We start from the raw sequence: 18938 nt of genomic DNA, 5'->3' as shown, positions 1-18938 counted from the left end.
CACTTCCGGCGGAAGCCGCTCGTCACCACGGCAACCGGCTTCATTCGCTTGAAAGAAATGAAGCATTTCCTTCTTTCTTTCCCTGACAGCTTCAGGAAGAAAGAGAAATGCCGGACCGGTTACACACCTAACGCTAGATACACAACAGCCGCGTCAAATGTAAGTAAATTACCATTACAAAATGAGAAGTTTATTGCCAAGGAAAATGATTTTCCCCCCCTCAACAGCACGTGCCAGACCTGTTTTCAGTTTTATTCTTTCAGTGGAATATTAAAAATAATTTCCAAACAACCAGAACCAATCAGTATTCGTACATGCATACACTTTCACAAGACTCCCCTGCTTTTACGTTTGATGAGCTTATCCAAATATTTTCAATTAAAGGCAATTAATTGAAGTAGCTGATGAAAATCCTTAATGATTCTTTAGCTAGACTAGGGCTGAAGTGTACTGGGAACAAACCAGAGACAAATCAAAGAGGAGCAAAAAAGACCTTGATTGTAAATACCACTCACAATGATCATTCCAACAATTGTTTGGGTCGTCTCTCCTCATCATCACAGCACACTCCAGATTTGAATGCTGTTTGACAAAGTAATTACCAGTATTAAACAAGACAGCAAATCAATCCGTATCTTCAGCTACAGATATTCCTTCCTTTTTTTCTAGATGGGACACCTGCAAGATAAAAAGAAACAGATTCAGTAGTAAAATTAAGGTGCATTTAACATCGCTGGTACTTTCTGACTTTCATCTCCAATCAGCACAGAGCCCAGATTTATCAGAAACTGACAGTGAGATGTGCTCTGGGGGACAACAGAGGTGAACAGGCTCTGTTAGCTGCAGTAAAAAGAGAAATTCAAACTTTCTTCCTGCCATCTTCTCAGCTGCTCCCAGCTGCATGCTCCCATTCATTCCTATTTTTGTGGCCGCTTGGTGACTTAATTTAGCTGACAAGGAGTAAGCACTAAAGCCATCTCAGGAGAAATAGAAAGGAAGGTAAGATCACCCTTTTCAATGACAAACGTCAGATCAAATTAGGCCAGAAGCTAGAACCTTGCCCATAAGAAAAACTAGGAAAAAAAAAAAATGAACACAGGGAAATGCTTCTCACATGTGCACAAATAATAAGACCGACCTTCACTCTTCTTAACACTTAAGAAGTTGATTTACTTTACATTTAGTTCATTTACTGTTATGATTAACAGTATAAATGCACAAACTCAGGCAAGGTAGCCCAACAGCAACAACATGATGGCTCAGGATGGTATCCTTGGCTCTGGAAAGTCCAGTTTTATGTTTCCACAATATAAAGGTAGGAAAATCATACTGTAAATAGATGATTCATATCTTCTGCCCTCAACACCTGTTATTGGTCATGACATGGTCACACAGACACTCAGCTTGGCAGACATTTTTGTTTCACCAAATGTGCCTATTATTGTGGTATGACCAGTAAGCACTGGAAAAAGCAGGAAACAGATTGCAGATAACTCATCCTTGGAGATGGTCACACCAACTTTCTTCTGAGCTGATTTGCTGTTCAGTCAAATGATACCAGCTATTAAAACAGCAATTAATATTCTGGCTACTATAAGCTGTTAAATTACTTGCTCTGGCCATACATCCTTATGTCAGTCACAATTCAAAACCAGAAGCTGCAGATAGTGCTGCTGCAGCTCCAAGGGTTATTATTCCAAACTGCTCAAGATTCCCTCACCCAGGTGGAACGCTCAGCTACGTACAGATTAATGACATTAGAGCTCCAAGGGGAAGTCTGGTAATTCCCTGCAAGCACATGCACATCCCATCCTCCTTGTCTTACCACTGTTTCCTTCTACAACATATATAGAAAGAATTTTGCACTTTAAAAGGGTGGATAACTGAATCAACTTGATATACACATGTATAAAACATTATAAATGGAAAACTGTTTTCCACAAATCCAACAGATTTCCCTTCTGTTAACAATCAAACCAGTTTTCCTTCACAAATGGGCATGAGGTAGCATCATTCTCATACAAGAAAACCCAGCACTGATTGCCAAAGTAAAGGTGTTTTTTGGCAGCACAATATCATTTAGAGTTTATGCCATATTTTCACAGTCCTGTTACTATTAAAAAAAACAAAAAAACAAAAACAAAAACAAAAAAACACCCTTAAGTGCAAGTAAAGTTCCAGGACTTCAATCACCAGTAATCCTAGAGTGATTAGCTGAATATGTACAATAAATAGAAACTCTGAGAACATTCCCTTTCTTGATTAGGGCAAAGTTGACTCATTACTGTGAGTCATTATTTTCCAGCCTTGCAGAAGGCTATCCATCATAAACAATCATCACTGAAAGTTACTCCTGCCCAAATAATACATTATTTCCCAAGCTTGACGTGTAATTTTCAGCAGCTAATTGCAATGGCTCATGCTCTTGCATGCAAAAATGTTACTACATACAAAATTGAGTTAAAGGCTAACAATATCCTAGATCATTACAAGATCTTAATCACATTTCTTGTAAGCATTAAATTGCATTTTGGTTCAGAACTTACAAAAATATTTTACACAACTCCCTCTTGATCTTCAGTGAGAAGGAGCTCAAAACTGTTAAAAAAAAATATGCAGACCTACAAAACAAAAATGCTGCACAAGGTAGCTTTTACTCTGGGTTTCAAGGTGAGGAAACACTATTACTTGATTGTAATACAATCAGGGTGAGGAAACACTAATGCCTCCCATTTCACAGACAAGCTAATTAGCATTTTATTATATGTATAGATATATTATCAAAAGCAGCTGAAGTGCAAAAAAATGTAAGGGACGATTCACAGGAACTGAGCTTACCCCATTGAGAGAGCTTTAAATAAAGACATCTGAGAAGCAGAGAATGTTTACCTGGTTATCTATACACCTAAACTGCCAGGACCAGGAGGTGTTATAAAGGAAAGGCCTCAGGTCAAATCGGTTGTCGTCTGGGCTGTAGTTTTCAGCATGGTAGGAAGGAGTGAGGGTGGTCATTTTATGCCTATTCACTGAATACATCCTGAAGAAATGCTTAACCTTTGATGCCACCTGGTGTACAAAGAATATAGCTTTCAGTCAGCCAAACTTCCTTAAAATTTACAATTTTCGATGAGAACAGCATCTTAGAGACTGTATTCTAGCTTTTACACACCCACTTTCCACCACTAACACGTACATAAGTTACCCACCACTACAAATCACTGTGGATGATTCCTTCAGGTAGAGGCATTTCTGACTATTTTCAGCCCACCCTGGTCTCTGCACTATCATTTACCAACACAGAAGTGCCCTGCAGGAAATCTAATAGTAAGCACTAGCCTCTGAGATTAGGTGACCACCTGAACGTTCTCCTTTATGCCAAAAAAGGAAAGACTTCCAGAATACATAATCCAAAAGCTTCAAGAGCAGTTAGCCATACCTTTTTGAGGAATAATTTTCTCCAATTACTGTTCTAACCATTTCTAACATATATAACAAATCACATTAATTTAAGAGAGCAATACAAGCTTTACCAGCATATTCAGTTATAACTGTAGAATATCTCTAAATATGAGAGAATAATTAAACCATCTCCTTCAAGTGAAAGGAACTTCATTTGACCATCCTTTAAACAGTTTATTTTGGCAAAGACATTACACGCCTTAATTTGTGCATTACCTCTCTCGGAGTACAAATTTCCTTCCACAAATTAATCAGCTTACAGAACATACTGTATGGTCCAGCCTTTGCAATCTTTCTTAATTTACCATAGATTGAGAGCTCTGCATATGTCATCCCCATATCTGCCTGAAATCACACACAGAAAGTAACAGGAAAAAAAACTATTTAAATTACAATTAGTAGTTTTATGAGCAATTACAATAAACCTGTTTAATCCAAGATACACCAAAACGAAATTCTCAGTGCTCAAAAAGACAAACAGAAGATTAGTATTACAAGTGGAAGAAAAGAACTGGGATCTCTGAAATACGAGATTTCAGAACCTTAAAGGAATACATTTTATTTGGCTAGTGAAAGCATGTCTTTCCAGAGAAAGATTTGTTCATTTTCCCTTCTGGGAGTTTAGATGTAGTATATATCAGTACGATAATTCCTAATGGAGAAAACTGACATTTTAATTAAGCAATCCTTTATTTAGGAAAAAAAAAAAAAGTTTTATAATATCCTGCAGGTGAATAACCTACAGCCACGGTAAGTAGCTGTCGTGCTTATCAGTCCTCTCTTATGTAAGTAGACAGCAAAAAAGAGGGGATGGGGAGAAGAGGCCTGGGGTTAAACACCAACCAACTTCAGCAACAGCAGGGCACTAACAGGTGCTTTGAAATTAAGTAACTCTGAAACTGCATTTTGGAAACATTTCAGAATGGCCATCTTTTAAGTGCCCAAAATAAAAAATCATTCAAAACAAAACAAACAGAATAAACACAACAACAAACATTTGATTTGCTGTTTTGGAGACTGTTGGCAGTGTAGGTAATGCTGGTGCAAGACACCAAGCCTTGTCAGTGGCTTCAAGACATTTATTACACACTTAGTGATAAGCACAGATACGTACAAAAGCAAACAGCAATTGGACAAAAAGCAAGTGTGGGGATAAAGCTTACCAGAGCATTTCTAAGTCTCTGCCTATTACCTCATCAGTTTGAGACACTTGTCCATCCACCAGGGGCTCTAGCTCTGCAGTAGGTGGAGCTGCCATGATGCTGTAAGAGGAAGAAAAAAAAAATAATCTATCCAGTCTCATTAGTACAAACAGTCTGGTTTATTAAAAATCAAATGCTTTACTCAAAACTTTCAGAGGGCATAATCTGCAAAAAGGGTTACCTGCAAGCTGTCCCAGGTTTAAAAAAAGCTAAGTTTGTATCAAAACCATGAAACGTGTTTCCTTAATTCAATCTGTTCAAAATATTTCCTCAATGGAATTAACACAAATTCTTGCATAGGGTCACTCCTAAGGCTGCTGGCATTTGCAGCCTTCAGCCATTTAGATTGGTCTTGTGTAATTACACACGATCATTTGGAAACAAAAGGATGAGCAGAAGACTACTTTAACAGCATTTGCAATAAAAAAAACTGCATGAGTTTCAACAGGGTCAAGTGTCAGGTCCTGCATTTTGGTCACAACAACCTCAGGCAACACTACAGCCTTGAGAGGAGTGGTTGGAAAGCTGCCTGATGGAAAGGCACTTTGGTGTACTGATGGACAGTCGGCTGAATATGAGCCAGCAGTGTGCCCAGGTGGCCAAGAAGGCCAATGGCATCCTGGCTTGTATCAGGAATGGCGTGGTGAACAGGGCTAGGGAAGTCATCCTGCCCCTGTATTTGGCACTGCTGAGGCCTCACCTCAGTCCAGAAAGGACATGGAGGTGCTGGAGCAGGTCCAAAGAAGGGCAACAAGGCTTGTGAAGGGCTTGGAGAATGTGCCCTACGAGGAGAGATTGAAGGAACTGTGGCTGTTCAGGCTGGGGAAAAGGTGGCTGAGAGAGACCTTATTGCTCTCTTCCAATATCTGAAAGGTGATTGCAGTGAGAGCGGGGTTGGTCTCTTCTCACTGGTGACAGGATGAGGTGAAATGGCCTCCAGTTGCGCCAGGGTAAGTTTAAGTTGAATATCAGGAAAAACTTCTTCACAGAAAGGATTGTTAAGCACTGGAACAGGCTGCCCAGGGAGGTGGTTGAGTCACCGTCCCTGGATGTGTTTAAAAACCATTTGGATGTGGTGCTCAGGGACATGATTTAGCAGAGGGTTGTTAGAGTTAGGCTGCATGGTTAGGTCGTGTTTGGACTTGATGATCTTTAAGATCTTTTCCAACCTGAATGGTTCTATGATTCTATGTTACTGCAACTCAGCTATCTTAGTAGAAAAGAAACAAACACAAACAAATCCACAAAATGCAGCATGCAAATACAGCCACCAAGCATAACTGCTTCACTACTCACCTTCTGAGGGCTGTGAGCTGGAAGTTTTCAACGCAGTACTGTATGAAGTTCTTCAAATCAGTCTTACTGATTCCACCAATGGGATTGATATCAGCACTTGAACAATCATACTTTGTCAAGTAACCTCGAAGACTGAGCAGAAGTTTTATATAACAGTGATGTAACATCAGCACAATAACAGATTCTATTAGATAGATCATGTATGTGGTATAAAACCAAGAACAGACCACACACTGTTAGCACATGGGACAAAGAGGCATTTGGCTGAAACGTGGCTATCCTAACGCCACGGTACTGCCAGGAGAGAGATATTTTGAACAGCTAGAAAGCACTGTGAAACTGCCTGGGCTAAAGCAATATATCTAGTGCAAAATCAGTTAAGATACTGTCCCGGCCCATTAAAAACAAAAAATCCCAACTTCCCACAGAATCAACACATACTACCCTCCAACCTTTTGAGATTATCAGTGCCACAGTCTTTATCTCCCAAAAGTTAGATCTAAATGCAGTACTCCAGATTTTTAACATCTTTTAACTCAAAGTTCACAACATAATTTCTAATAGTGTAATTGAAAATTCAACAAAAAATGGGCTGGAAAGCCAGCCTGGGAACTGCGTGTGCAAGCTCTACTGAAACTTGCTGAAGAAATATCTGCAGTTTATTGGAAAACTACAAGAATACTTTCATCTTAAACTTCTGAAAAATACATAATTTTGCCATTCTAATGGTAACAGTTAAATAACCAATTTCACTGCTATCAGTATTTTTATTTAAAAATTTAAGTTTTTTTTATTTAAAAAAAACAAACAAAAAAAACCCCACCCTCTTCTGTACATACTCTTCTGGAATTTGGAGGTATTAAGGAACAGCACTGATTTGTCCCTGGTTCACTTGGTTTTAGATTTGTAACTTTTACCAACCTTTCATCCACATTGGCTGATCCTAGCACCAGAAGCCCCCCTGGCATCCCACGAGTCCAAAGCGTCAGCTGAGCAAACAGGTAAGCAAGGACCATTCTTACTCTAGCCTACAAATCAAAATAAAACTTAATATTTAGAAGCAATATATTTTCCTAGTCATATGTAATTAGCAGTTCTCTAAACAAACCCATGAAGAACAAGATGTGAGAGGGCTAACCATTACTGCAGAAAGACAAAGGAGGGAATGCTAAACACACACCTGTGTAAGCCAGGTTCAGCATCTGCTACTGCCACAGACTCACATGATTGGGAAAGTTTATTCTACTCTGAGTTGTAGAATTGGGAGTTATTACAATTCTCAGTCTCCTACATGCACTGATAGGGATACGATGCATGAATGATGAAACATGCAGATAAACCATCTTACATATCTGCCTATACAGTATTAGAAGAAACACTTTCTGTTACACAAGAGCTCTAAAACTGTTTGTTTCTGTCCCCACTCTAAAACTTTTTCCAAAGGAAATAACACTACTCAACAGAGACATGAAATTCAGTCTCCAGCTCTGGCCCCGACTGTGTGTGATGTTAAGCAAACTATCAGACTCTTCTGATGCTAAGCCACTGTCAAAAAAGATGACACAAGATTCAACGTTTGCTTATGGAGTTCTCTGATAGTAGCAGGGGAAGAAAGATCAAGTCCTTGGCTTAAAAGAACAAAAAACACAAAAACTGCCTTCTGAAACGGAGGTCTACAAATTGTAATGAGTAAGCATCACACAGAGCCTATGAAAAGCTGCTAATATTCATCAGAAGAAAGTCTATTATATGTTAGCAATGTCTTATTCTGCCACAATCCTACTGGACTCGTGACTCATCTGTAAGAATACTATACTGCTCATTTTCCTGACCTGGCAACTTTCTTTTGGAATGCTTTTCTAAATAGCATATAGGTCAATGCTATTGATGAGACCCAGACACATACTACCTCCTCCTGACCATTCTATGATGTTTTAAAAATCACAAGCAACAGTTATCTCGGTCTTCTCCAAGATGCACAGGACTGGAGATTTCTGCTGTAGATCAGCATTTAGTGAAAGTCACGAATCCTCAGGAACACACCACAATGAGTTTAGGTCCTCACAGCAATTCAAAGGAAGGGCCACAGCACTACTGGAACCATTTTGTAGTACATCAAACAAAGGGTCTGACCTGATTCAGCCTACGTAAAACACACCTGCACATTCTGCAGTGCCAGATTTTCTCTGCTGCTCCCTCCGTAGACAGAAAAACAGGGCGTTCGACCTGTCACCAGGCTGAAAATTCCCACAATAGCTTTCACAGCCGCATCAATGTTCAGGTTGATGTGATAGCTGAGAAGAATCCAAGCAGAAGTGACTCAGTTAGTAAGGCCCGACTACATAAAAAGCATTAAAGTGATATAAGAAAACATAAAATGATGTTTTAAGGCTGCTCGCAACTCAGATCTGGTGGGAGAAGTTTTAGGAAACTATTTTCCTGAGTCAGTTTCCTTTTTTTTTTTTTTTTTTTTTTTTTTTTTTTAAATCAAATGCTTCCCACCATGCCTCAATTCACACACTTAAATAATATCTGAAATGCTCATACTGAACACACATACATATTTTCCTTTTTTCCCTATTTTAGGTTGTGAAAGTTTTATATGCAGGTTTTTGTTGTTGTTGTTTGTTTTGTTTTGCCAGAACATGAGTTTTTCTATCAGTTTCCAATCTACCTGCCTATTTGCTCAGCTAGAAGTTTAGCCCTGTTGCGAGTGTCCTGGGAGGAGTTCTCACTGGCCATATAGCAAGTGGTAAAGACAAGCTTGCAAAATTCTCTAGGATCCTGAGGGACATAGGTTTCATCATGCACAATCCTGCGTGCATCAGCCAGCACCTCTGCATCTGAGAACAAAGGAAAAAAAATAAAACAGTAGTAGATATTGCTGTGCTCTTGCTACCCAGGGTATGGAAATACCTCGTTTGTTTCTTGTATTGTAATCAAGTTTTACACTGTCCCTCACAAGATAACTTCATCTAACTATCTGACTCTTTTTCCAAGCTTAAAATATGTTAAAATATTTTGATGCTAAAAAAAAAAAAAAAAAAAAAGAATTAATGAGCTTGCTCCTAATTTTGAATGTGGAAATATTAAATCCCTTTGTTCTGTGTGCCTTAGGGAAGCTCCACAGAAATCATAATTCCATACATACAAGGGACTAGCTTCATACACAGTCTACTCAAGGCCAGGTTTAAGAGCTCAAATCATGCCCGTGTTTCACGGTGTTGAGTTTAACAGGAAAAAAAAAAATCTCATGATGAATTGAATTCCCAAAACTACATCAGACAACATTTTGAAAAATACTGTAGACAGAAACTGGTCTTAGTTTCACAATCAATTCTAAACCCAAAATGTAAGCCGTGAAGCCAATTCAAAGAACTTGAAAGCTAAACTTTTGTTTTTGCTGGAATTTCTGGAGAGATGTGAAGGGTTCCATTAAAATAACTGGGCAAAAGTTTATCATTAACTCTTGCACCTAGCTTATACTAATATGCCCTCAACCATTAATAGACATTGTTAGCAAGACATGCATATCTACTTACTTCCATTCTTGACTGCCAAGCAAACCTGGTGGCACATAGAATATACTATGCAAGCTGTAGCAGAGCTGTCAATTCCACCACTAAGAGGTAGAAGAAATCCTGCCTTGAAAACAAAGTGAGGAAGAAGTTCCAAAATGCAAAATTAGTAAAATGTGTGTTTTACCTCAGAAACATGTTCTGATAAATAGACATGAATCACCCATGAAAAAATCCCCCTCATTTAACTATTGCTTTCAAACAAAGCATGACTCCTAAGGAAGAGGTCTGAAAAGCATACTTTCCCTAACTATTTTAAGTCTGGAAGAACTACCAGTAACTTTGCACCTTAGACTAACAGTGTGACCCTGCGTTAGCAGCAGCACAGGATAGCAACCTGTATTGCCTGCATACCACAGAAGAAGGTGTACATGGGAGGAACAAAAAGCAGGTTTTACCTGTCTGCTGCGCCTTAAGTAATCCCAGAGCCAACATGCAGGACCAAGGCTGAAATCACAGAATACACTCATTTTATGGGGTTATAGGATAAGACCTGAGCAAGTCAACTTTCAATTCTTCCAATTAGATACTTCCTTAAATATAAATAGATATTGTGCCCATCTCCATTAGTTTTAAATTCTTATAAAAATTGTTTTCAAGCAACAGATTCAATGTACTTACCAGATCTCCTCCTCAGGACTGTGATGCTTCCACTGGATTGGCACACAGATAGGTACAGCTAGATCATCAGAACATGACAGAGCAAAGTTCACTTTTATCCTGGGAAAGGGATTCACTTTACTTGCCTAAGCAATAGTACAAAAGAGTTGAAAAGACAAATTTTAATGTAACATATGCCTATAAAACTGTAGATCTATAAAATACTGCGTGGGGAAAAAAAAAATCAAAGCATGCAAATATTTTTTGAAGTAACTATTCAAACTTGGTAGAGTTTAAGAACAATGTCTGTAAAGAACTCTTACTGCCAAGTTACGAGATGAAATCTCTGCTCTGTAACTTTGAACATCTTCCAAGTCCAGTGTGGCAACCAGTACCTCCTGAAACGTTGGGGAAGGAAAATGCACATGACTATACAGATGTTTACACTCACTTCACAAGTCACCTCTGATTCAGTTCAATTACTTACACTACAGAACAAACACAACTACCTCAATTCACAAAATACACTAGAACACTCCAAAAATAACAAATTGATAGCACTTTCAGGTGGCTGAAGAATAGGTTTACCATCAGTGGCAGCAAAGAACTAGAGGGAAAGTCAAGAAGCATGCTGGGGAAAAGTGACCAGCATGGCAGGTAAAATGAAGCCTACAGCTGCAACAGCACATCTACTGAGAAAGGAGCTTTTGAAGAAAAGATCAACCTATAGAACTCTTTGTTTACCAACACAGGCCATAGTTAGAACACTGCAATCTTCACACTTATTTACTAGAATGCATTAATATAATTAACAGTCTGTACTAAACATACTGATTTCATGCACATTCTCTTAGTTTCTCCACTGTGACAGCTCTTCTCTACTGGCAAAAGCAGGACAGCCTACTGTAGATCTGGGCAATTTAATTAGGAAAAACCTTTCAACTAGTTGAATAGTACAGTAAAAACATGTATTTTTTGCCTCTAAGATATGAACCCAGTATCACTAGATGTTGTGTAAAGTCCTGAGTGTAAACGTAGCCTTTCTAACTTCAGCTGTAACTTCAGTTAATTATAGGCTGAATGGATTACCACATCGTCGAGTGAAAATTGAGATCCTTGTGCAACTGTCTCTCCATTCATAGAAATCATGGCACAACCATCGTAATACAGACGATCGCCATCACAACCTTTCTGGTTTGACAGAATGTATATTCCACCATTCTGGGAAGAAAACAAACAAACAGAAAAACAATTTTTCAGGATATAGCGACTATAGAACCTGATAATGTTAAAAGACAAAATGTTTTTTCTCTGAATCCTTCTCATACTCTAAGTTGTGAAAGGTTTGGAGCTTAGACTCTTTTCATTTGAAAAAGTACTTTATACACTGTACACACAATATAAACAAATAATAGCATAAGAAAGTAGTAAAAAATGAGCTCCATCCCTGTCTTGCTGTTGGAAGACACGTGTCTTTTGTTAACAGCTGAAGAGTGATTCACGAAGCCCAAGTGGAGAAGGCTACACTTCAAAATTGAAACGCTAGGTTCATACAGAGATTGAGGAAAGCAGGGAAATGATGACAGAAGCTGTGGCTGGATATTTGAGTACAGTGCTAAGTATAACCAAAGACTGTGAAATTATGCTACAAAAAATAATCACTTGTCATAGTGTAACATACATTCAGTAATTTTTGTCCTCATCACTGACAGACATGGGGACAGTCTAGGAACAAAGTGGTTTCTCTTTAAAATAAGCAGAGCTTTCAACGCAGAAAAATAAGATAAATTTTAAGTACAAAGATGACAAGTAATGGCTAAGGTTTCTACTTTCCCTTCCTGCTATTTCTCCAAGAAAATGATGCCACATGAACGAAGCTCAGAAAAGAAACTGTGAATTTAAGGAAATGTAAAACCATCTAAAATTATCTTTCATGTGCCAGAAAAATATCTCCATACACGACTGAAACAGAAGCTGGCAGTGAGTTGTAACTTCAGTAGATGAAGCGGGAGGAGGAGACTGCTTTGGCTCAGGTGAATGCGGAGAACAAGCAGAGCCATTGGTAGTTTGTTCTTTATGCAGAATGAGCACTTAACAGCCTTCCAAACTGGTTGCTTCTCTGCATGCAGTGGATTCAACATCATTAGTCCTAACAGCCTCTGGCATTTGGGGCCGCTGAAAACCATTACAGTGCTTCACATGAGAGCATTACACATAGTAGGACTCCTTAAAGCACAGTAGCATAGCAGCTCATTCAATCAGAGGAGGTAATTTCAGGATTAAAGAAAAAAAAAAAAGAAAACGCACCACCATCACCAAAGAAACTAACAAGATCTGCCATAGCCGCCAAGCTCATGGGAGAAGAGATTGTTCTGAGAGAAGACAAGTGCACAAGTCACTTTTTTTTTCCACCTCTCCATCCTTAAACGTACCTTTGCTGTGGCAGAATTCACCAAATCCACCCGAGTATGAGCCTTCCTCAGCACATGGTGACTCCCTGAAGAGTTAGTGAAAATTTCCACACCGTCAAGTCCCATTTCAATATGAGGGCTGGCAAAGTAAAAGGCAGAAAAAAAAAAAAACAGCTGGCAATCACCCTGCATTGTAGGTACCATTTAAAACACTAAAAAATATACAACTTATGTCACTGAGTTCTCTCTTTCTGAGAGTCTCTGTCTCTGAGTTCACACAAAAAGTCACAGTACCTTTGTCTGTAAACTGCCACACGCTGCAGTTATAAGGAAATTGATTACTTGAACTAGAAGATTTGGAAAGGCATCTGGAACATTTAATTTATCTTGTGTTAATGAAAACAGCTTTCACTCAACCTTTTTTTTTTTTCCCCTCCCTCCCCTCCTCTATATGACCATTCTTAACAGGATTTTTTCACTGGGAAGATGTTTAAATTCTAACAGGAACTACTCAAGTAATAACAGAAATGTTACTTAAGGGCACCAGGGCTACCCTACTGTTAATGACCTTCAGTTGTTTCCCTCTGCATATTCTTTGTGAATCATATGATGTTGGTTAAAATATAAAGCAGAAGGATTTAGCTAATAGATAAATAGATATATATCAAAGTGTTGTAAGCCTAAGGTAATGGAGGAACCTAAGCTCTAACTTGACAATTGCAACAAAGCTCTATTTGTCTATGAAAATGATAAGACCTGCTAGTACTCTCAAATTTTTTAAATGGAATAACATGAGATTATTCTTAATCAGAAATTAGGCTTAGATGTCAAATAAAATCATGAAAGAATGGCTTAATCGACTTCTCGTTCACTTGAGGAGAACACTGATACTCACACAAGGAGGACTTACAATTTTCCACCAGAATAAGATCTCCTTTTCTGTCCTCTGAACTTAGTACTTCTGCAGCTGATTAATAGTTTTACAGAAACACAGTTTCGTTGTTCTACTACTGATCAATAATTACTCACTTTTCTCAAGAACTAATCCATCCACTTGAACATATCTAATGGTAGCCTGGCAAGGGTCATCACTGAGAACAAAGCCTTCATCAGGAAAATGACCTGAGCTCTCTGAATTTGGTATAAGAGAAATGCAAGCCTCTCATTTATATCTATGCAATTCCAAAAGGATAAGAAGACTTTCCCTGACACTTTTATGACTGTAAGTAAACTATATACAGGCCTGTAATAGTGCCTAACCAACTTCTTTAAGATGAAGAAAACAAATGAAATGTTTTGATTGTAAACACAGTCCTCAGGTTCTGGTAGATCTGCCGCACTCTCCCAGCAGAAATTCCAGAACAAGGCACATAGCAGGTAACAGTGAGAAGTTTTTATATAAAAACAAGGAGCAAAAGAAATTGGAATCCCTTTATTGAAATCTTACCCATGATGTATTTCTTGCTTCTCATTATATTTGAACTTACTGGCACTCTGTGAAAGGTACACTACATAAAGGAATATTGAGCAGATTTTTACAGAAACATTTCTTCCTGGCATATCCAAGGTATATTTCAATTTATTTTCCATTTCTTCTCCTTTACCTGTTTGGTGCCCAGAGCTCTTCACATATTTCTGTCCCTAGACAGGTATCTTTGGTTGCTAGCACTGCATCCCCAAAAGGAACGGTGTCCTGAGGGAAAAAAAAAACAACAACAAAATCAAGAACATCCTTACTTCAATGGAATGGGAGAATCTATTTCATACAATCCAAAAAATTATCTACAAGCTTAGAACAGAACTGAATGCTCACTTCTGTGAAATGACAAACTACCAACCATGAAGTACTTTATGTTCTGCCAAATTTAAGTAAAAAACGTAAAAAAAAAATCTGAACTGCAAACGTGCAAGTTATACTGACATTCCATGTTAAAATTGCAGTGCTATTCAAGTGAAGTGCTTCAGATCAGGACAGCTGCTTCTGAGTTAAATGTTCTACAAAAGAGAACATCATACTATAAAGCATGTTTATGTTTTAGGGAGAAGCAACCTGAGGCAAGTTTGAAAGTCACTTGATTTGCTACTAAATACTAATATAAGCTAAGTTAAGTTAGCCTGACAACTATCACTAAAACCACTGAATGTGTGACAACTAACATAAGGATTTGGTGTTCTACCACTTTATGTCACAAATGCTCTGCATTTAGAGTGCTGAATCCTAAAGTTAAAAGAAAAGAAACTTACCTGTCCTGTCACTTCCTGAATTATCCTTGGTAGAAGATATTCCTCTACCTGCCTAAGGAAGGTTTACAAACTGTGAATACATAGTTATATATATCATAATGGTGAATAAAAAATTGCACTTCAGTTACTCTGTATATTTAAAAAAAAAAAAAAAGAGAGAAGACCTTCATATTTTCCAGGAAGGTTTCAGAAATGCATGGTAAACAGTGAGAAAACAAAATTTAAAAGCTTAAGTTTTTGTAACTGTACTAGGTTGCTTATTTCTGGCTTCTTACTATTTGTATCTGTATTTTCCAGGGAATAGTCAGGTGTTCAAACAAAAAGTCTTCAGGCAAAAGCTAAAGCTTGAGATAGACTTCTTCAATGGGAAAACTTTTTGGGAGATATCCTGATTTTACAGAGAAATAACCATGAAGAAAGCTTAAGGTGAATGAACAGAAATAATTGTACCACCCTTCCAAGAGTTATGAGGTTGCACTGCAATGACAATAACCTCTGCACAGCTTTCATGCTTGCTCCCTTCTAGTTCTTAACTAGACCCAACAAAGAACACACAGAAATTTCAAATATCCAATAAAAGTTTATCTTTCTGAAATGCTTCTGCATGAGTAACTGTGAACTTATCCAAAACCAATTGGTATTTAAGAGGACAGACTCCCAGAAACTCCATTCCTTGACTACAGAATGAGCAAGCAGCATCAGAGGCGAGCATCAAGCATATTTTGCTACACAGTTAGGTATGGGACAGCAATCCTCCACAGTCATGATATTCTAACTGAGCTTACCCATCTCACACTGCTTCCCAGCTCAGTACTGGGCAGCATGCAGCAATCAAGAAGATAAACAAAAATAATGGGCTCCTCCAATCCCAAACTGCATCAAGTTAGAAAGCATGCAAAAAGGAAGTGATGGCACTATACATGGCAAGAACATTTAGCCACACTTTTCCTTCAAGCTTATTAGTTCAGAGTTTGATTACATTTAATAAGCTCAACTGAACTGAAATTACGCAGCTCTATAGATTCTGTCTTCCTGTTCTCCACCTACCTGCACTGATACATTGCAATAGAGATTTCCTTCCTTCTGCTGCAGATGCATGTGAAAAGCTGTGCTTTTTAAACACAATTTAACAGTAGCCAGCCTACCTTGCTTTGTTCCATGGGGTAAACCATCGAAGTTCTCTATAGTTTCCTGCATTTGCCAATGACATTTTCGGTCTAATTAAAAGAATTTTTCTTGAAACAAAAAATAAAACAGAAAGGGCGAATTAAGACCTGACGTGAAGATAAATAAGACAATAAGAACACTGATGAAAATCGAGTCACTCATCTTTTTTCTAGTGTGATGTAAACAACTGCTATAAACAACCTTTTAAAGGTTTCTGACTGAACGCTTCCAGGCTCTCCAAAGCGTCCTTCAGAATGCAGTGGAAATTTAGTTTATACAAAGACAGAAGAGAAAAAGAGATAATGGAAAGTAGACAGGAAAACAACTCCAGTCCATTAGATTGCACAGAAGAATCCTGCTTGAAGGCCAAACAGGTCTCTGAAAGGACATCCTCCTGCTTTGTTCTGCAAAAGAACATAAGGAGCTACTTACTTATTTAGAAAGATCACTCGGCAATTGTAGCGAACATTTCTGTGCATAAGGGGCCTGCAGAAGTAAGGAGAAAAATTACCAGTGGCTAAGCTCATTAGATTAAATGTTCAAAGAAAATATAAAAACAACAAAGAACTTCACTACAGAATCTACTCCACTACACAAAGACTGTTAATATAAAACTTCTACATTAGATCACTGGAAGGAATTAAATATAACAACGTATAAAGTTTTAACTTCTAAAGTTTGCAAAAGTCTCATTTACTGGCCCATTTTTCAGTTGCAGATATACCCCATGGCTACCAGACCACCGGCACACCTGAGAAACACAGACCACAACCATGCTATTGGCTGGCCTAGCTTAACCAAGCTTGACTTTCCCCACTACTACTAGGCTATTTCAAAGTGAGGAAAAGGCAGCCTTATATGCTTACTTACGATACCAACACACACATACGTATGTATGTTAACTTTATAATCACAGTTTATCACAACTTGCTCTTGGCACCTGACTTACAATGGTTTCAGTGATCATGGCATACATGTATGCTGCCTGTAGAGATATCTGCCACCTAGATCAAGCTACATGAGCTGTAGAATTCCCTAAGACAGTCAGTTTTGTTTTGCACACAATCCAAGGCCTAACCTAAAAACTCACCCACGGGAGTGAGTCCCAGTAATGTAGATTCTCAAGAAATACTTATTCCACTCTCTCAAAGGGCCCAGCTACCAGGAATCTCACTCTCCTATCTTCCAGAAAAAGAAAAGCCTAAAATTTCTTCTATTTAACATCTTCATCCCTCAGTAAGTTTGCAGGCAACACCAAGTTGGGAAGGAGTGTTGATCCGCCTGAGGAGAGGAAGGCACTACAGAGAGACCTGGATAGACTGGATCGATGGGCCAAGGCAAACTGCATGAGTTTCAATAGGACCAAGTGTCAGGTCCTGCATTTTGGTCACAACAACCCCAGGCAACCCTACAGCCTTGGAGAGGAGTAGCTGGAAAGCTGCCTGATGGAAAGGGACCTTGGTGTACTGATGGACAGTCGGCTGAACATGGGCCAGCAGTGTGCCCAGGTGGCCAAGAAGGCCAATGGCATCCTGGCTTGTATCAGGAATGGCGTGGTGAGCAGGGCTAGGGAAGTCATCCTGCCCCTGTACTTGGCACTGGTGAGGCCTCACCTCGAGTCCTGTGTTCAGTTTTGGGCACCTCAGTCAGAAAGGACATGGAGGTGCTGGAGCAGGTCCAAAGAAGGGCAACAAGGCTTGTGAAGGCTTGGAGAATGTGCCCTACGAGGAGAGACTGAAGGAACTGGGGCTGTTCAGGCTGGGGAAAAGGTGGCTGAAGGAGACCTTATTGCTCTCTTCCAATATCTGAAAGGTGATTACAGCGAGAGCGGGGTTGGTCTCTTCTCACTGGTGACAGGACGAAGGGAAACAGCCTCAAGTTGCACTAGGATAAGTTTAGGTTGGATATCAGGAAACACTTCTTTATAGAAAGTGTTGTTAAGCACTGGAACAGGCTCCCAGGGAGGTGGTTGAGTTGCTATCCCTGGATGTGTTTAAAAACCATTTGGATGTGGTGCTCAGGGACATGATTTAGGAGAGGGTTGTTAGAGTTAGGCTGGCATGATTAGGTCATGTTTGGACTTGATGATCTTGAAGGTCTTTTTCAACCTGAGCAATTCTACAATTCTGTGATTCTAAAGGATTGTCTTCCAGAAATCCTTTTGTATGTTACAATCATTCTGACGGAGACCAGAGTAGGAAGTACAGTAATTCCTAAGATGTGCTTCCAAGTTTGGGGCAAAGCCCTGACTACCCAGAAGCATCTGCTCATGCTCTCAGAAGGCTCACCACTCCATCCTAGCTATAGCTATGCACTTAACACTTACATTCCCACATCACAGATAATATCCTGAGTAGCTGGAGACTCCAAAAGTTTGCCAGTACTTGAAAAGAATGCAGGAGCGTATCAGACTCATAGTAGTGATCAGCACAGCCATAACCGCTGCATAAAAAGGAAAAGAAAGACAAGATTCAGGCTGTATCAGCATTGTGGTCATGGGATGAAAACTCCTCCAGAGAGAAGACATCACACAGCGCATACAACTCATTGCAGATAATAACCAAGGGCCCTTACCAAATTTCGAGCTCTGGACCGAGCCTGTATCTAGCTCCTTTGCTCTTAGCGATGCTAATACCTGGAAAACAATTAGTTTAAGCAACAACGCGGACACGAGGCCCCGGCCCACTCAGACCCGCCGCCTCCGCCCCGCTCACTTCGCAGGATCCTCTCGGCGTTGCCCTCGAAATCCAGAGCCCACTGGTTGAGGGCACAGGCGGCTACGCTCACCGCCCGACCCATGGCAGTTCCCCACCGCCGAGCTGGGGCAGCGCGCACTTCCGGTGCGGACAGACAGCAGGACAGCACCGCCCACCTCGCGGACCGCTCCATTCCCGCCTCCAAAGCCGCCCCATCGCCCCCGCCCATGGGTTGAGCGCGCTCCGCCAATGAGGCAGCGTGGGGCGGGACGGAGCGCGGCGCGG

At 39.6% G+C, this 18938-nt stretch overlaps 1 protein-coding gene and 1 long non-coding RNA gene across 2 annotated transcripts; one reads left to right on the top strand and one right to left on the bottom strand.

Moving 5' to 3' along the window:
* Positions 1–18: 18 nt before the first annotated feature.
* On the top strand, positions 19–13402 carry LOC146544214 (uncharacterized). Its single transcript, XR_014883347.1, has 3 exons — positions 19–159; positions 6860–6958; positions 11201–13402. It is a non-coding gene; the product is annotated as an uncharacterized LOC146544214 (long non-coding RNA).
* On the bottom strand, positions 165–18867 carry NADSYN1 (NAD synthetase 1). Its single transcript, XM_010710891.4, is given in 22 exon segments — positions 165–678; positions 2890–3066; positions 3676–3804; positions 4652–4721; positions 5958–6089; positions 6879–6985; positions 8116–8251; positions 8632–8800; positions 9500–9602; positions 9934–9982; positions 10157–10281; positions 10459–10533; positions 11225–11356; positions 12568–12685; positions 14151–14239; positions 14791–14842; positions 15936–16025; positions 16390–16443; positions 18284–18335; positions 18338–18399; positions 18532–18592; positions 18672–18867. Coding segments are annotated over 22 exon segments (2211 nt in total). The 5' UTR covers positions 18847–18867; the 3' UTR covers positions 165–624.
* Between the last annotated feature and the right edge of the window lie 71 nt (positions 18868–18938).

The sequence above is a fragment of the Meleagris gallopavo genome, chromosome 5 (assembly GCF_905368555.1).
Source record: "Meleagris gallopavo chromosome 5, MGAL_WU_HG_1.1, whole genome shotgun sequence".
In the NCBI taxonomy this organism is placed as follows: Eukaryota; Metazoa; Chordata; class Aves; order Galliformes; family Phasianidae; genus Meleagris; species Meleagris gallopavo.
Note: the sequence above shows the minus strand (reverse complement) of the source record. Positions and strands in the feature narration are given on the sequence as shown.